Raw genomic sequence first — 14,361 nt, forward strand, 5'->3', positions numbered from 1 at the left:
ATAATTGGCGCGTCGAATTTAACCGCTATTTATATATATTTAATATTTAACTAGATAGCTATAGCGCGATAAAAATAGCACGTGCTAACAGGTACTCGGAGAGTAGCAACAAAAAAATAATAATAAAATCGCGTGTTCGTATAGCCGGCTTAAAATACAAAAATTGTTGGGGGCGAAGAGAGTGCGAAGAGAAAAAGAGAGAGAGCGCCAGCCAAAGGCATAGTAAAAACGCCGCCCGGCCAATTAAAAATTGCCAGAATATATATCTTTCCATATATAATTCTATACCTAGTGCTAATCGTCGGGTTTTGTGCCCCATGTGCCGCGTATGAAAAGTTAAAGAAAAGTCGCTGGTAAAACCGGTAATTCCCTCTCCCCCACCTCTCCAAATTTCTCCCATTCTCCTTTTTGGCGCCCGTTCTTTGTTGTTTTTATTGTTACGTGGGGCTTGTTGCATTTTTCGTTTGACAACACACTTTTGTTTAAGCAATCAAAAATCATCATAAATAATATCAAAATGTTTAGTGAAAAAAAATTGGTCTATTTTGATTATTTGTTGTGAGCGCTTTTTATTCGGGCTTATCAATTTGGGAAGGTTTTAGCGGTGCCTTTTGGAATCCTCCAGAATGAAAAAGGCATCGCTAAAGTTTCCGCTGCGAATAAAAAAATCTCCGTTCGTCATATCATTTCTAAAGTTGATTTTGAGTGAAAGGTCGTGAAAAGCCTCCTGGGCTTATATATTATTTATATTTTTTTTTACAACAAAAGCCACAAGTCGAGATCCAATAAGTTTCAACATTACTCATTATTTACCCCTTATAACCGGTGTTTTCTGTGATTCACAACCTTCGAAAAGAATAAAGAAGAGTATTCGGTGTGCTGTAGTGTCCAGCTGTAGAACCAGTTCCAGTTAACCAGGAGAATCATGTCCAGAAATAGGGCTGCCATGGTCAGCGCCTTCCGCCTCTTCCTGCGTCCCTCGACCACCCATCGAAGTCTCGCCCTTCGCTTGGCCCCCGTCACGACCTTTGCCCTGGTGAGTACTAAACATGTACACAAAGTAGCTATATATATATATAGTTTAGGATACTTTCGGATACTATCTGGGGAAGTCGCGCTCCAGGGGAGCAGCTGTCGCCGCCGTATCGGATCTATAAAAATACACGCACTTGTTTTACGTCTGAGTAACGCGGGCTAACAGCAGCGGATACAGTAATAGTTCTACGAAAGTGAATCATACGCGTAAACTACAGAATAGTTTAAAATCCGTGTTTTTTTTTGTTATAATAACACCATCTTATCTAAAATTATGTTATAAATTAAAGCTATATAGTATTTAAATATGAATATATTTAACTGAGATACAATATTTTTTGAATTCATGAAACGTGAATCCTTAAAACTTACGGTCTTTCTCGAATAAATTATATCCAAAGATTACAAAAGAAAAAGAGTGTTTTTTTTTAAGAGCAATATATTTATTTGAAAGTTTTAAATGATTTTTAACGTAATAAAAAAACGTTAAAAATAAATTTTTTGTTCATATTAATTATAGGGCTAAAATTACCTTTTCTAAATATAAAATAAAATTTGATTTTTCTTGGCCTGCTAAAAAACTTCATAGCAGAATTCTTTAAATTATAAAAATGCTATTTTGCTGACTACAACCGTCTGAACACATAAGCAATTTAGAAAATTCACATGGATACTTTTATAGAATCACCCAACATGCGTGCCTTGTCCATTTTCTTATGTATTGGCACATTTTGTGTTTCAAAATTATTAAAATTTATGCAAAGAACCAGTCTGAAAAAAACAACAAAGGCTAACATATCTAGATGACATACATATGACTCTCATCCAAGCTCTTTCTCTCTCCTCATTTTGGCGGTGCAAACTTCATTTGGAGTTTTACTCTCTCCCTCGTTTACTCTCCCACGCTCTTTCTTTTTCTCTCTCCCGGCGAATAAGTTACAAGCTCTATTTTTTGTTGTTGTTGCACCTGCGCGAAAAAGGCCAAAGCAATAACAACAAAAACAGCTGTCAGAATTGTTTATTATCACATGACATGAAAGATGGGAGGGACGGAAGAGGAAGAGGGGATGGGCGTTGATAGATGAGTGATTGTAGTAATTTTATTAGAGAGAGAAGTTTGGAAGAATTAGCACTCGCTATGGCATCCCAATACCTATAAAACTGTAGGTCATTGATTTAATTAATTTGAGTGAAATGAGTCACTTTAATGAGGCTGCGACTGATTTTTATTGTCAAACAATTTAAACATTGCTGCTTATCAGTTCACATTTCAAACTAAGCTAAGTGAGTCAGCGAAAGCAGCTGAGATGAAAGCACATTTAAAAGCACAGTAAACTTCCTATACGTATTTGATAGGCACTTAATATTATAAATATGATTGTTCAAAAGTTTAACGATAGTTTCAAATTGTTATATTGCAAACAAAAACAATTTTATAAACTTAGAAAAAATCTGAAATAAACAAAAATTTGTGGAAATTTGATTTTTTTATAATCTAAAATAGTAATATATTAAGACACGAAATATTTTTGATATTTATTTTTATTTATAATCACTTTTTTTTGTAAATATTTATAAAGGTATAGTTACATCAAAAATAAAATGTAACTTGACTATTGTTACATGAATTTTAAAATATTTGGTATGAACATTTTTTAATAAGATGAGTAGTAGATGAGTACCACGAAAGTATCAAAATAAAATATATGTTGTTTAAAAACAAGGCCTTAGATAACAGTTTTAGATATTTCGGTATAGAAATAAAACTAAATAGTAAAGGGGTTATATTATTTAGTATTAAATGATTTTTTTAAAAACTAAAAACCAAATTTTAAAAAAGGACATTTTTAAAAATTTAATTTCTATAATTATAATCAAAGTTCGTATTGCATACTTTTCACTGTACTTAAAATACTCATTCAGTCGGCGTGCTTTCTACTATTTCTTTTATGACAAATTTGCATACGAAATGATTAAATACGCCGTTATTTGCTCGGCTTCAGTGTCGGCGAGAGCGGGCGGCCTTAAAGCTTTTATTCTTTGCGAAGAGAGAGGGTCAAACAAAACAAGTGTTGGTGGGGAAAAAGGGAGTCTATTTTGTACTGGCAATATTTACTTTTTGCAGGTTGTTTGCTCGACTTTTTGTACGTACGAGTGTCAGTCTCAATTTGCATTAGTTTTTTTTTTGCGCTCCGTGTAAGCTGATTAAAGCAAACAGAGAAGGCAAGTGAACAGATAAGGGCGACAACTTTGATTGTCAAAAGTTTAGGAAAGTTCTTGACCCGGATTCGGGATCCTGGGATCTTAACATGTCATGGAGTCACCATATCACGCTCCAATTTTTTCACAGTACTTTAAATCAATGGGCGTACGAAAAAAATAAATAAAGTCCAGGGGATTTGTTCCATTTTTGGGGGACCTCTCTCCATTTTCTTTTTTTTTTGTTTTCGTAGGGTACAAAAACTTTTATTGGCGCCATTTGGTCTGCCGCACAATACACACTTACTCACACGCACACAAACAGACACAGGACGTGTGTTGTTACATCTGCCCTTTCTTTTTTCTCCCCCTCCAGCTGTCTCTCTCCGACATTTCCTTTTCAATGGGATTTTTGGCTTGCCCTCGAATTTTGGCTTTTTTGCATTGTGTTTCCATTTGTTTTGCTATATTCCTGTTTCCTGGGGCGTGGCACACACACAAATATATGTTTGTGCAGAACAGTGACAGTTGGAATAATAGTAAGCTCTACTATTGTTCCTGAAAAATTCGGAGAATATAATTCAAAACAATTTATTTTGCAATTATTTTTTCCTTTCAAAAGTTTCCTCACAAATTGTTTGGTTTCAAAGTTTTAAATAACAAGAATAGTTTTGCTCGAATTATAATAATTTAAACTTTGGATGCAACATGCAAATTTTAATTAAATATTCCCTGTTTCAACTGCCAACATAAATACAAGGAATAGAGTTCCTATTTTAAGTTTAAAAGATTTGAGTGAATAAAATATTTTACTTCAAGAAAATTGTAGAAAAAAAACAAAATTATTTTAAGTTTTACCTAGTAGTAGTATTAATAAATGTCTTAAAGAAATACTGTAAAATAAATATTTCTGTTTCTGATATATTTACCCATTCCCCGTAATGGTCTATACACTACTACATTCGTTTTAAGCTACTCACCTTACAGATATTCAAACCTTAATTTTTTAACCGCAATTGTATGTAAACAGAAAATTTCTCACCCGGTAAACAATTGTTTCTGTACGGACGTAAAGGGGGCGATGGTCGATCAATTGATATTTGATTAAATACACGAGCGCCATGATTCAGGCTTTGGGACCGGCTTTATTTGTGCATCTCTGCCTGGCAGTGTGCAAATGAACACAGACATGCATGCCTAAAGCCCGATGGTCCGGCAAACGAAAACAACGCCGTATTTATGCAAATGGAATTTATCATATCCAAAGCTAACCTATGCAGGTTGCACATAATGCGGCCAAAGGTCAGCAGCTTAAAGCCAGGGCTTATATTCGTTTGGCGTATGGTATATGGGACCATTTACCAAATCTTCTCATTAAATCAGGCTTAGTAAGTGACACTTAAAATTCACTTTTAAGCTGTATAAGTTTTTTCCAACTTTTCCTTTACACTTTTTTAGCTAGAGTCGGCTTTTGCAGGTTTTGCACTTAAAAAAAACCCATTACATTAACAAATTCACCTGCTTTGGAAAAAAAACCAAAATTCACAAACCTGAAATCATGTTGAAGTTCAACCATTTAAATTTAAAGTAAACGACCTTTAGTGCATTTAGGAATGCTTTTGTAAAACTGAGTTTAAGACAATTTAAAATGTTTGAAGATATTTTTAACTTACGAATTTAAGAAACTATAGTTATTTTTTTTACTCTGTGCTTCTCATAAATACTCATATGTTGTTCGTAATCTCTTTAGGACTTTCTCAACCTTATTCGAAACATATTCCTGCTAATTTACAGCAAAGTCAAAGTTCCACTAAGTTTTGGACAGACTGTTAGAGCCCAGTAAAGCACTCAACTTATCAGCACTTATTTCTTGACAAACGCTAATCTCCTTCTTAAATACTATCAAAAGTATTGTTTGATCAGCAAATAGTTGGGGCTCTTACCCTTAAGTCTCCAAATAACATTCAACTTAACCCGTATACAAACCGTCAATCCGCATAAAATCTGCATATAATATAAGCGGCTGTGAATTACACCCACTCACCCTCTATATTATCCCTTTCCCCAGGGCTTTTCGTTGGAAACTTGTGCACGTTTTCGCACATTTATCAGAGCTGAAAAATCTAAGCTTTAGCTATCATGGGAAACCGAAAAGCAAATTTCCCAACCAGACGTTGCAAAAATATTTGCATACATATATGCAAGTGGTAAAGATTGCGAGGACTCTCGAAGAAGAGGACGGGCGAGGATTATACGCGTAATTAAAGCTATCGTAAAATGGCGGAGCCGGGTGCTCTGCGGATTTCGCAAAATAGCAAGACCTCATTAGGGCTGTCACTGTCGCTTCATCAGCAGAACTTCAAGTTATGCCTCCGAAATTGACGGCATAACTTGGTCGTAATATTGTTCAACCGACAGACCGCTTACACTTTCAGAAAATAATTTAAAAGCATTTCTGTTCGTTTTACTATGTTAGAACAAGAAAATTGAACTCTCTCTTACACATGGATAAAGAATAATATTTTAATGGTTAACATTTTTAAAGGACTATTATAATTTCTTAATATCTTTTGTATGCTATTCGTTTTTATAAACTTAATTCATAGTTTTCAATTAAAATTATTAAAGAAAAGTTAAATTAGTAATAATTATACTATTTATAAGTCACTTATAATGGTTTTTACCAAGGTTGAGTAATTATTGTGGTTGATTTCACTTACTTCAGTTGCACCAAGCTCAACTATTTAATTTAAGTGGTTTTGTCATTTTCAAAATTGCACATTTTCACCAAGTATGTAATTGAAATTTAAATTTGTTTTATGTTCAATGTTAATTAATGCATATCTCTACAGTTTATTAATTTGTCGAATACATTTTAATCTTTATTCAAAGTGTATATGTATTTGTGTTTATCTTTACCATCTCCCCGCCTGGTAGCCATGGTAATATAACTTCTGCCAACTTAGCTTTTGCGTGCTATGGCCATTGCTCCTGCACTTGACTTCTGCTGTCGACAAGGGCGCCAAATGCCGAACATACCCACATGTAGACCCCACATATAAACCCCATCCGCTACTTGCCGGTTTCAATGTTCGCTTTGATGTTTATCTAATGACTCTGCGCTTAGCTGGTTTTGTATGCGTATCTAATAGATACAAGTGGCCAAAAGCCCTCTCCGTATCTCGTTCGCCCTCCAATCCTTTTTGCCATTCGGCGAGCACTTGTAATCCAATCTCCACAACTATTTACAGCGCAGGTTAAACTGTAAGCACCAGGGGAGAATCCACTGAACATTTACCCACTGTTCGTTATCAAATTGTGGCATTTCTACTTTTGATAGTACTTATCAGTACTCACAGTGTTTGTGAGTGCGTATGTGTATAAAAATGCACAATTTTTAATACATAATTCACTAGACGAGGCGAGGCCACGCGACCACCACTCGGCTTAAATAAATGATGTGTTCAATTTATAAAATCGGCCCAATTCAATTTAAAGCATTCAGGGGGAGATTCCCCGAATGCGATTGACCTGCGCCATAAAATATTTCTACATTGCCACCATAATTCTGTGGAAAGCCACTCGTGTACTTTGTTTGTGCACTGATTTTAATTCAATGTATTGACTACCAAACGCGTTGGACAAACAGAGCCAAGTGGCTGCTAATTTATTTAGCAAATATTTGTGGCGTTGGCCACTTACAGAACTCTATCTTTGCCCCAATCTTTGAATAAATTCTAGACAATTTAAAGGCCAAAAAAGGGCGAGCCTGGGCACCCGGCCAGAGTGAACCGCATAAAAGGTTCGTTATTAATTCAGGCCGCATCGCTGGCTCTACGGGTGAGTTTTGGTCCCAGGTTCCCAAGTTACCCGACTGGAGTTGAGTGTCAGCTGCTCTCGGTTTGGCTGTTTTTGTTGTCTTGAAGGCGCAAATTCTCCTATTATATGCAAATTTTCGTTGCGCTCCACCGGCAAAGCGAGTTTGCCTCAAAAATGAGCTACATAAATTTGCTTTTGGTGGCCTACTCTCGGTAAGGGTTTCCAAAATAACCACTTTAGTTTGTCACACGGCTGGCAAGTAGGGATTTATATAACAAATAAGAGTCAGTTGCAAAGCTTCTGAAATTTTGCAAATCTGAGACTTGACACAAACTATATGTCCTCTAAAAACTTACCGAATTTTATTAAAGTATCTTTACTGTTTATGTGGGTAAAAAAATAACAATGCTTTAAAATGTTTATATAATTATATATATTTTTTCAAAAGACTATAGTATAATAACACAACTGTTTATAAATACATACATTTTAAAATAAAATATTTTTTTCTTTAAAGGTGGTTTTTGTTTTAATAATACAAATATTTATGTTACATTGCATCTTTCCATTAAAAGGTCTTATTTATTACTTTCAATGTTTTTAAATATTTATAATATGATACATTTTGTACAAAAATTAAATAAAATATTTAAGTCTTGTAGCAATATGTTTTTGTTTTTATAACACAACAAGTTCATAGCCTGCCCATTAAAAAAGGACATTGAATACACGCAGCTTAGTCCTGCTTTTTGTTGTCGCCATTCTAGTTTATTTTAGACATAAAAAAGGGACTGCATAATGTTGGTTTCATGTGGTTTTTACTAAATGGAGCACTCAACACGCGGTTGGGTTTCGGTTGGCGCTTTTTTGTCGCCCACTAATTAGAATGGGATGTGGCCTTGGGACTTTTCTGATAAGCATTGGGGCGTGGCCCGCAGCCTGCCTTTTTTCGCTTTTTTCGAGACTAATTTTATCGCCTTTTGTGAGTGTTAATTGTATTAAAATTAAAATTACCAGAACTCGCTGGTCTGACAAGGTCATGCCCTGAATATACCCCATGCACCTCGCCAAGATAATTTCAAAGAAAACACACACACCCTTTTGGATGGCTGTAGTATAAAGGGTCCTTTATAACAAAATATTTTTTAAAGCGGCTTTTCCATGCGTTGGCAGCTTGATTTTCGTCTTGGGCCACACGAGAGGTGCAGAACGAAAATATTTTTTTTTTGGCAAACAAACATGTTGCCCACGTGCAGTTTTATTGAATTACTCCGTCTCCAGTGAAGACTGACGAGTGTAAGGTGGATATTGTAGTCACTAACTAAAGTCGAGCAGCTCCCATTTCGTGTACATTGGCCCGCGGGTTAATGAGCCATTATTTTGAGTGAGTAATGCAATTACTGAGTTGGTTTTTATGTTTGCTCTGGCCTGCTCAGATCCTGGTTGCTAGATGGGTAAGAAAATATTGTGTGCTTAAGCCACAAGTTTATGGTTTCCTGTTTGGTTGAGCCCTGTATTGAATGGACCGAGCTTTTTGTGGCTCAATTTGTTGCAACTCTTTCCACACACACTCCCTTCCACTTTGGGCCATGTACATCGCTTTTTCATGTGCATTATTTACTGATGGTAGTCCATCACCTGGGACCATGCAACAGACTCTGTGAATATGGAATATCTGTAATTGAAATTCGCTTGGCCAGCTTGGGGGTAAGTAAAGGTAACCCAGACACGAGGGTGCAAATGTGTGACCGTGTAATTCCTGTGGGATTTTTCCACTCCCCCTCATTACCTTTTCCAATTATAATTAAAGCTTAATTAACTTGAATTTCATATAACCCTTTGCAATATTAATTTACTGCGTGTGAGTGACATGTATTTCTTCTTTTACTTAAAACACTTAGCTAATTCACTTGTAATGTAATCAATGAATAAAATGAAATTCATTTATTTTCTTCAAGCGAATTTCCATTAACAAAATTGGCTGAATAAACAAACAAACCAAAAGAACCCGTCGTTGTATTACGTATACGCAATTTAAATGAATGTAACTAGAAACCTAGACAATTCCCACATCACAGCATGCATTTAAACTGAAGTAAAACGCTTACAAATGGGCATATAAAACTCATTTTAGGCCAACTCTTAAGGGAGAGGAAGAGTAAACTTTAGATGAAATGTTCTAAGCAAGCATTCAAGAAATGTTTGGGAGAAAGGCCAGACTTGGCTCCCTTTAGACACATTTATTTTTCTGTATGTTTTTACTGTCACATTCAAGTCAGTTAGAATTTCAGGCATATGTCTGTATTTTACCTAATTTTCTTTGACTATGAATTATGAGAGTTGCGACAAATTTCTGGCAGCGTTTTGCACTCTTTCTGAGAAACGAAAAAATGTCTATTTCAAATTCAGCGGTGTGTATCTTTGTATTTATAGGATGTGCGTATATTTATCAATATGTACGTGGCGCACACACTAATTTTAGTCTGTCTAGCTTGTCTCTTTAATGGTTTTTCTCTCTGTATCTGATGATTTTTGATAGTCTGTATCTGCTTTTATGTATGTGTTTGTGCCTTTCAACTTGTTTATCTATTTTGCTCTGTTTTTTCTCAGCTAATATTTACTAGCAAAAAATCTTTTCTCGCAAATCTATTCACTCTGCCAATGAAAAATGAAAACCTACAAAAATTTCATTGCCGCTGTGAACATGTGTCTAATTTATTAGCTCTCTCTCTCTCTGCCTTTTTTAAACATATCTATAGAAATTTATCGACTTGGCTTGAGATGTTTCCAAGACTTAGTGGGGATTTTTTCATCAAGCTTTATCCTGTCTACGCCTTCGTTGCGATCCTTCGGTGTCGTTTCATTAATCTCATTCCGTAGCCAATTTGTCCAATCGTATTATTTTTATGAATCATTGCCAGTAGCCTCAATTTCTTAATAACAAATAGCTTTGCGCGATATTTCTCCATTTACGAGCTATAAAATATCTTTGTGTTAAACTTCAGTTGCATTTGGTTTGATGGGGATTCATTATTCCATTTGTCTCGACTTAACGAGCTCATTCAGAGACAATCAAACGCCTAAAGAACAATATGCTTTGCGGCATGTTATTGGCTAGATGCCTAAGAATGCAGCACTTGACACGCGACTTTGTTGGCCAAGAACAAAGGGCTGAAAGGCGAGTGGCTGTCTAGAGTTTCTCCTGTGTTACAACTTTTCAGCTTGCATGACTTCCTGAATCGGGAACTTTCCATGCTGAATTCCTTACAAGTAGGAGTGCTTAAAAATTAATTAATTAAAATTTCAAAAGTTTATTTACATTTTAAATGGGCTTAGCATAGCTTCTAGTATAAAAAGTAATTTAAAACATTCTAGAGAGGGGGTCAAATTGTTGGGAGAAATAAAGAGGCATTTAATTTAATTTAAGTGTTATTTGTATTGGAAGGTCTTTACGGAATATTTATTATATAACAGATAAAAAATATTTAATGAAATAATAATCTAGAATTATATATTTATTTTATTATATTATACAAAAACTGTAAGCTATCTTAGGAAAATTGTATTGATCAAGAATTTTAATTTCAATTTAAAGTTTTTCTACAAAGCGGTTGAGCCTGCCTTAAAATATGAAAAGTACTTTGAAACTTTAAGGAGATGGTCAGAGCAAGTTGGGGTAAATGGAAATCCTATGCAAATTACATGAACCATTGTATTTTTTTTTTATCTTTAATAAGGGGAGACTTTTTCAGGCTTTGGTGAATTCCAGACGAAAAAGATTTGAGGAACACGGAGACATCCACTCGGCTCTTCTTTGTTTATTGTTATGGCCCCGGTTCTCCACTTATAGTCCTCTATTCTGAGAGCCTTTTTGGTCTGGCTTTATGTTTGTCGTGGCGAGTCCTGTGTGCTGTCTGTTTTTCCGTGAGCTTGGGCTGAACGCCGCACGTGGACTGATTGTCGGGCTCATTAAGAGACAACTGCTGCAACATGTCGCAGACAGAGGCCAAGGATGTTGATCTTTGCATACGGATGGGTCTTCACTTTTTAAAGCTGCCCCACAGCACACATTAACTTCGAATGACTCGACTCAAGTTGCGGTCACAACTTTCAAGATAGCTTATTCCGGGAAAACAGCAGGTGTAATTTATAAAATTACATTTTCAAATTTCATCTCAGGGAAAACTTGAACTAAGCTGAGCTGCGATTTCAATTTATTTGGACAATCGTAAAAACTTTTGCCACGAGAAAGTGGCATACACTCGGGCGGAACATGGATTTCTGTGACTGTCGGAGCTTGTTAAATTTATGTGCCACCTAATGTTTCATTTGCTTCGCTGCGATTGCCTGTGGGGCAACTTTTTAACATTTGATGCCGGCTGACAGCTCGTCGGGGGTCATAACTTTTGCTTTTGCCCTCCAGCTCCGTCAGCTTCCCACAATCCGGACTCGATTTGTGCGCGGTCTGTAGAAGAAACTGAAACTCTGACCAACTGTCAGAAATGTTCCATCACATTGTCGTTGGGCCCCCAAGTCCATCAATAATGCGCGGCAAAACAAATCACTAAAGTTTCTGCGGCAAAACACCAAACAAAATTTGATCTACGAACTGCGTGGGCGTGTCTGGGGAATTAATTTGCCATTTAAATTTCAATTACTCTTGGGAAACATCTGATTCTGTTATATTTTTCAAACGCGATCGAAAGGGAATGAATTATTGAAGCGTCTGATTGGAGTAGAGCGTGAAATCCAATCAGTAAAAGTTTAAATCGGCGTACAGCACGTGCATACCATATGAGCACGGTCGCCATTCGCAACTCGGTTCTAAACGTATGCATATGTATATCTTTATGCTCCCAAGCCAACACACACTTTGGCAGCTGCACCAAAAATTATGCAATGTTATTTTATATTTTCAAGCACAAGCTTAAACTGCGAGGGTGGTTAGATATGTCTCTGTTTGTGAGTTTGAGTAAAGGAAATTTAAATGTCGGAATTTATTTAAAACGTGTGCTGTATTGTGGGCTTTATTGTTAATTTTTAAATATTACTTTAAAGATGTTTTTTAAAACTTAGTTTACCTCTGCAGTTGCTTGTTTGGCATTAAATAAACAGCCGAATTCTTATAACACATAAGAAATTTTTCATTTTGAATGCGTGTGGGAGAATTTAAAGAGCTTTAAGCTGATGAAACGTTTAAAAATTGGCAGCTTACAAGAAATAAAGAAAACGGCCTAAGATTTGTCTAACTTTTCCCAATCTTAAACCAATTTTAAGCTTTCAGTCCATATGTTTCATTACTTTTAATTATTTGTACACAACTAAAATTCGTTATTTTTAATTTTATATCCGTATATGGTTTTATGTTGCTAAAAAAGTTTCACTTCACTAATTTTTCAACTTTTAAATCCTCCCAAACGTCCTGACTTGTTTTGTTGGTAAAATGACAAGGTAAACGGTTACGGTTTCGATTTCCTTTGCCCATTTGTGTCCTCCCTCGAGTATTTGTGTGTGTGCGTGCGTGATTACTCATACGCAACGTTGCCGGCAGAAGGAGACACATCTAAAAAAGTTGTAAAAGAAAAGTGGCAGACGTAGACCGGGTTATGGGTTAAAGCCACACGAACTCCCACATAATCGTGGCATCCTAACAATAACTGTATTTACGCATCCCATTTCCCATTCCTCCATTTTCTCTCCCTTTTTTTATTTTGTTTTGAGTGCCAGTTCGTTGTTGTCCTCGACGTTCGCTATGGGGAGCACGTGATTTCACTAGGGAGCATTTTAACTTAATTAGGTTGGGCTGAAACATGCAAAGAATGCCAGTCTAAAATGAGAAAAAAATGGGGGTGTTACTAAGTGTGTAGAAGAATGTACTATGTAAGCTAGGTTGATCTTAAATTGAATTATCCTTAATGCTTATTTTTAGTGAAACGTTTTATTTTGTTGTCGCCTGCTTCACGATTCCTTTTTTTTTATTTCTTCCTTTTTAGTTTATTAACTTTCATTTATTGTTTTGGTTTTTTCCATTTTTAATTGGCTTTAACTTCGAATACCAAACAATTGTAAAGGGCTGGACTAAATCATTAAAACGAAATGTTTTTTGATACATTTTCTTTTTAAATCAACACTGAATTTTTCTTATTCTGTAAAATTGTCAAATTTAAGACCAAGGTTCACCCTAAGGTACATAACCTTACAATCCACTCCCACACGCACAGTGATGTTATCGTTATACTTTAAGATGGCGCAGGCTTATAATTTACCTTTACTCATATGCATTATCTTGCCGCTGAGTACTCTTTGCAAGATCTATGGGCTATTTAGGCCACATCAATAATGCGAAATGGAGTCATTAATGTTAATTTGCAAATATTTTCTCCTCTTTTTCCTACAGCATTTACGGCCAGGTCATGAGCTCCAGCAGCACAGAAGCTTTGCATCCACGGCGGAGGACGACGAGACGAGCGGCGGCAAAAAGTCGGACAAGCATAAAACACCGACGACGGGAGGTGAGTGGGGGAATCTGGGAAATCGGGAAGGTACTTGCATATATATTTTGTAAATATTTTCTTTAATGCGAATAACTGATTGGATTTGACAACATTGTGGGAGGGTGTAAGTGTATGCATATCAATCATTCTAATCGCAGGCCAAAGTTGCAGTGAGCGTGTGAATGAGAAAGCTGAAGCTAATCGAAGAGTAAAAGAAATGGAATCAAGCTCCAATCAATATATGGATAGGTGTCAAAAAAAAGACTTTAAATCTAGAGAGTCGCTACCACCTGTCGAAGTTGCTAATCCTTATAGAGAGCAAGAGAGAGCAAAAAAACTGGCCAAAAAAGATGTAAGCAAAAAGAATCGGGTTCGAAATTCAGAAGACTCTTCCAATTTAATATCAAGAATTAAAGAACTTAAACGGTTAAGGAAGTTATATCAAGCCAGAAGTGAAAAGCGCAAGGAGCAAGATTCTGATTTAGAAAATGTAGCAAAAATAACGCACCGACAAAAAATGCAAACAAAGTTATCATTAAGTGATCATGATAAGGAGATAGCCTACTCCAAACGAGAATTATGTAAGTTTGACGTTAAGTTTTATTATAAGTTATAAACATATAACTATATTAAGGTAAACAGAATCCATTCAAGAAAATAATAATGAACCGAAAAAGAAAGAGGAAATTGTCACTAAATAGGAAGAAAACCAAAAAGAAAACTGGCAACGGTAAGACATTCAATTATTCGAATATTCGTTGCATTATCAGATAGATAAATTTATTTAGGATTTGCCAACAAAGTATAATGCCTT

General features: G+C 35.7%; 1 protein-coding gene across 7 annotated transcripts in view; it reads left to right on the top strand.

The window, feature by feature from the left end:
• The window catches only part of LOC108142501 (calcium uniporter protein, mitochondrial), a 46,688-nt gene continuing 32,327 nt past the window's right edge, over positions 1–14,361 (top strand). The window contains exons 1-5 of one of the 7 annotated variants that reach the window (XM_017266403.2): positions 1–91; positions 769–1,036; positions 13,451–13,565; positions 13,706–14,128; positions 14,182–14,336. In XM_017266403.2, the coding sequence (XP_017121892.1) occupies positions 926–1,036; positions 13,451–13,565; positions 13,706–14,128; positions 14,182–14,321 (789 nt within the window). In that variant the 5' untranslated portion in view covers positions 1–91; positions 769–925 and the 3' untranslated portion in view covers positions 14,322–14,336. Of the gene's footprint in view, positions 92–136; positions 363–768; positions 1,037–13,450; positions 13,566–13,705; positions 14,129–14,181; positions 14,337–14,361 lie in introns of those variants that run through there. The other 6 variants (XM_017266400.2, XM_017266398.2, XM_041707899.1 and 3 more) reach the window with 6 other exon arrangements.

This window comes from Drosophila elegans, unplaced genomic scaffold (genome assembly GCF_018152505.1).
Source record: "Drosophila elegans isolate 14027-0461.03 unplaced genomic scaffold, ASM1815250v1 contig_208, whole genome shotgun sequence".
In the NCBI taxonomy this organism is placed as follows: domain Eukaryota; kingdom Metazoa; phylum Arthropoda; class Insecta; order Diptera; family Drosophilidae; genus Drosophila; species Drosophila elegans.